Raw genomic sequence first — 4438 nt, 5'->3', positions numbered from 1 at the left:
AAGTACTCAGTTAAAAGTATGAATATGTTTGCAGTAATGATCAACAGGAATGGTTGCTGATGAATCTCCTGTCTCTGTATCAGTTTATAATAATAATAATAATAGCTTGGTTTTATTTAGCGCCTTTCATGGGACCCTAGGTCGCTTTACAAAGAAAAACAGGAGTAAAAACAAACGACCAAAAACAAAAGGCAGTCAGACAAACAGTCAGACAGACTAAGCAACAAATCAATTAGGGGCCGAAGGCCTTGGCAAACAGGTGGGACTTGAGGGCCCTTTTGAAGACGTCAAGCGTGGGGATGTTGCAGATCTCCGCAGGGAGAGCGTTCCAGAGGGGGGGGGGTGGGCTGCCACACTGAAGGCTCGGTCCCTGAAGGCTCGCAGGTTGGTGCAGGCGATGGTGAGCAGGCCAGAGTCTGAAGACCGCAGGTTCCGGGGTGGGGCATATGGGCGGAGGAGGTCCGATAAGTACTGGGGGGCAAGGGCATAGAGGGACTTGTAGGTGAGGAGGAGGACTTTGTAGGGACTTCACCGGCAGCCAGTGGAGGTGGATGAGGGTGGGAGTGATGTGCTGCCACGGCTTTGTATGTGTGAGTACCCTAACAGCACAGTGTTGAACGTACTGGAGCCTGTCCAGGGTTTTGTTGGGGACCCCAAACAGGACACCATTGCAGTAGTCCAAGCGGGAGGTGACGAAAGCATGGACTAGGGTTTCTGCAACCGACTCCGAGAGTGACGGTCGGAGTCGTTCTTTAGATGGAAAAAGGCGGATTTGGTGACAGACTTGATGTGGGAGTGGAAGGAAAGGGTGGAGTCAAAGATGACACCCAGGTTGCGGACTTCAGGAGATGGGGAGATGGAGCAGCCGTCAACCTCAAGGATGAAGTCACCAACCTTCTGGAGCAGCGCCTTGGGGGCCACAGCCATGAGCTCTGTTTTCCTGCTGTTTGAGGTAGTTGGAGGACATCCAGGTTTTGATGTCGTGCAGGCAGTTGATGAGAGACTGAGGGGGGAGCTGGGAGGATGGAGTAGTGCTGAGATAGATTTGGGTATCATCAGCGTAGCAGTGGAAGTTGAGTCCATGATGGCAGATGATCTGACCGAGGGGGAGCATGTCAATGGTGAACATTTATTATTATTATTACTCGGTACAAAGATCTGTTCCTGCTCTCATTGGGTCCATGGTGGCTCTCTAACAGCTGCTTTCCCTGCAGGTGGAGACCACACCATTGCATACCCCATCCTGCAGGCGGTGGCTGAGAAGTAAGTCTGTCCAAATGAAAACAAAGATTTTCAGTTTTCAAAGGTTTTTACAGATCAAGAGAAGCAGTGACGCCTCAGATTCAAGAAGCTGGAACCAATGGATATGTTTGCAGGTTTAGTGAATGATCAACAGATTCATCTCCTGTTTCTGTTTCAGTTTATTACTGGAGATCTTTTATTGCTATTCATCAATGCGCTGTTGCTCAACAAAATGCACGCTGTAATCTTTAATGCTTCAAACGTACAAAACATATTTACTTCATGAGCGAGTACAGAGTCCGACACACTGAGAGATATGGCTGCAACATCTTTATAGACCAAGCTGGTTGGTGGGTCTGTAAACTGAGAGAGAGCCTAAGAAGACCTCTTCAAAGATATTTAGCTTACTGTCACAGAGGGTTAGGAAATACATTTAAGAAGCTGCAATCTGAGACTTTAGACTTTTTGTTTTCCTAAATTCTATATTAAAGTGGACCTATCATGCTATATTTGAATAATATGGTGTATATATACCTATATAAGGCATATTTATACTTTTCTGTTTCAAAATACCAAACAGATCATGCATTTTAGCCATGCCTCATTTTGCTCAATTTGACAATTTCTAGCTCTGGGTAGATTCAGTGAGAACAGCACCACCTACAGGCCTGGCATATGTACTACAGCGTCTCCAGCGCTTTCGAGCGGCAATGGCCGGCCGTGGCCCAACCCCACATTCCCCTGATTGGTGGAGTTGGCCCAATAGCCGTAGCGCCACCGTCCTGACGTCAGGACAGTGTTCAAATCTGGATCAGTTTTTATCAGATCCGTTGCAGCCCCTTTTTTAGAGATTTGGGTATGGAGGAAAATAGAGAGGGTTGTGTTTTCTGACACTTGGTGAGTTCCCTGGAACACCGGGGACACATATTCATGTAGAAAAGACGTACACAAGTGCATTTTGCATGATAGGTCCCCTTTAAATGTTGAATATTGTGGTATTTCTTTTTCAGCAAATATGGAAAGATTCTCCAAAATAATGTGAAAACTGTTCAAATAATATGCGGAAAATGTTGTAAAAAACATTGTTTAAAGAAATGTACCAAAAGACTGTATAAAATAAATACATATGATAAAATGTCAGAAAATATAGAAACAAGTCTGAAATGTAGGTAACTCTGTAATACTCTGTAATACCCTGTAATACTCTGTAATACCCTGTGGTTCCCTGCAGGCACAGCCCGGTGGGTCTGGTCCACGTTGACGCTCACGCTGACACCAGTGATGTGGTTCTGGGGGAGCGGATCGGACACGGGACCCCCTTCAGACGCTGTGTGGAGGAGGGGCTGCTGGACTGCAGCCGGGTGGTGCAGATCGGCCTGCGGGGGTCCGGTTACTCCGCCGACTCCTACGCCTGGAGCCGTGCTCAGGTACCGGAGATCAATAAGATCTAGTTCTACGTACCTCTGATGAAATACACTACCTGATACAGGTACCAGCTACTTCCTGTAACACAGGGTACTGACTAACTGACTGAGGCCCAATTCCAAACCTCACCCTACCCACTCCCCCTTGCAACCCCGTAACTTTTCGTAACAATGGTTTCAAATCAGCATTTCTTGGGTTAAGAATTAAAAAAATGAACACAGAAGGTTTATCACAGGACAAGACACAGCTGGGCAGGGGAGGCAGAAACACAAAGAGACAATCAGACACAGGAGGGCAAACACAGGAAGGAAGACCAGACACAGGGAGAACAGAATTTCAAAATAAAACTGGAAACTAAACACACAAAACTAAGAATCGTGACAGGGTTAGTGTGTAGGGGGCGGTTTGGAATTGGGCCTGACTGACTGTGTGTGTGTGTGTGTGTGTGTGTGTGTGTGTAGGGTTTCCGTGTAGTGCAGGTGGAGGAGTGCTGGTTCAAGTCTCTGGCTCCCCTGATGGAGGAGGTCAGGGGTCAGATGGGAGGGGGTCCGGTGTACCTGAGTTTTGATATCGATGCTCTGGACCCCGGCTTCGCTCCGGGCACCGGGACCCCCGAGATCGCCGGGCTCACCCCCATACAGGTAGACTACTGTAACTACTGCTTACTGCTATATTACATCGGTTCTTATTTGACACTTCTATATATACTACCACTTCTACTGGATTTATAGTGGGGGGAAGAAAGGGAGAATTATGAGAGTTTTAGAACGAAGTCGGAATTTAGAGATTTTCCGAAAAAAAAAGTGAGAATTTCAGAAAAAGTGAAAATTCAGTGATTTTCGGGAAAAGTCTTTATTTTGAGATTTTTTGTAAAAAGTGATAATTGTGATTTTCAGAAAGAGCATGTTTCTCCTGTTGCTCTGCGTCCTCCCCAACGTCAAATACCTCTGATTCTAATCAATAACATCAAGTCTTCTTTAAAGATATAAAGAGGGTAACTCTGCATCAATTACAGATGTTTCATAAATAAACAGTAAGTATTGTTTACAGCCAATGAGAGGATAGATGCTCGACTGAAGATGATTCTAGTCTCATAGTCTTTGAGATGAATTATAATATCATTCTGTGCTTTATGAATGAAATATAAAGATGTAATTCAAATGTAAAAAGTATCTAATGAATGTGCAATATTTAAATAAAACACTATATCAATGGAGTTACAGTTTAATAAATACTAATAATACACTGAGTTTCATGTGTGGGTCACTGCCCTCATCCTTTGACTTCTGTTTCATCATTTCCATTGACTGGGCTCTGGTTTCAGACGGAGGGTGAAAAGAGGAGCTGCAGCTCAGGCAGTATGAGAAACATAACGTGCTGTTACGTCGAGACAACAACCAATAACATCGAGAGAGTCACCGTGAAGGTGTTTTTATTTACACCAAAACAATAACGCCAACAACTGACAACTTAAAGGTGGGGTAGGTAAGTTTGAGAAACCGGCTGGAGATACACTTGTTATATTCCATGAAATGCTCTTAACATCCCGATAGCAATGAATATCTGAAGTGCTTTGACAACAAATCCATAAAGAAATATCATCAGTGGAAGCTGTAGTACTGTAAAAAGCACGACCAATCATCTGAGCCGGCCCGGCTAAAATAACTGGATGGCCTACCTGCCTGTCAGCCTTCCATCTGTGCACAAACTTATCTGGTGCCCTCATTGGTCATGTGCGCGTTTGTGTGTGTTGGAGGAGGGGCTCTGTAAG

General features: G+C 45.0%; 1 protein-coding gene across 2 annotated transcripts in view; it reads left to right on the top strand.

The window, feature by feature from the left end:
* LOC117470991 (agmatinase, mitochondrial-like) overlaps positions 1–4165 on the top strand; it is a 12087-nt gene extending 7922 nt beyond the window's left edge. The window contains exons 4-6 of one of the 2 annotated variants that reach the window (XM_034115772.1): positions 1215–1263; positions 2474–2669; positions 3147–4165. In XM_034115772.1, the coding sequence (XP_033971663.1) occupies positions 1215–1263; positions 2474–2669; positions 3147–3398 (497 nt within the window). In that variant the 3' untranslated portion in view covers positions 3399–4165. Of the gene's footprint in view, positions 1–1214; positions 1264–2473; positions 2670–3128 lie in introns of both variants that reach the window. The other variant, XM_034115771.1, reaches the window with a different exon arrangement.
* Positions 4166–4438: the final 273 nt, after the last annotated feature.

Source organism: Trematomus bernacchii, unplaced genomic scaffold (genome assembly GCF_902827165.1).
Source record: "Trematomus bernacchii unplaced genomic scaffold, fTreBer1.1, whole genome shotgun sequence".
NCBI lineage: Eukaryota > Metazoa > Chordata > Actinopteri > Perciformes > Nototheniidae > Trematomus > Trematomus bernacchii.
The sequence above is the reverse complement of the archived record's forward strand: the minus strand, read 5'-3'. Positions and strand labels throughout refer to the sequence as shown.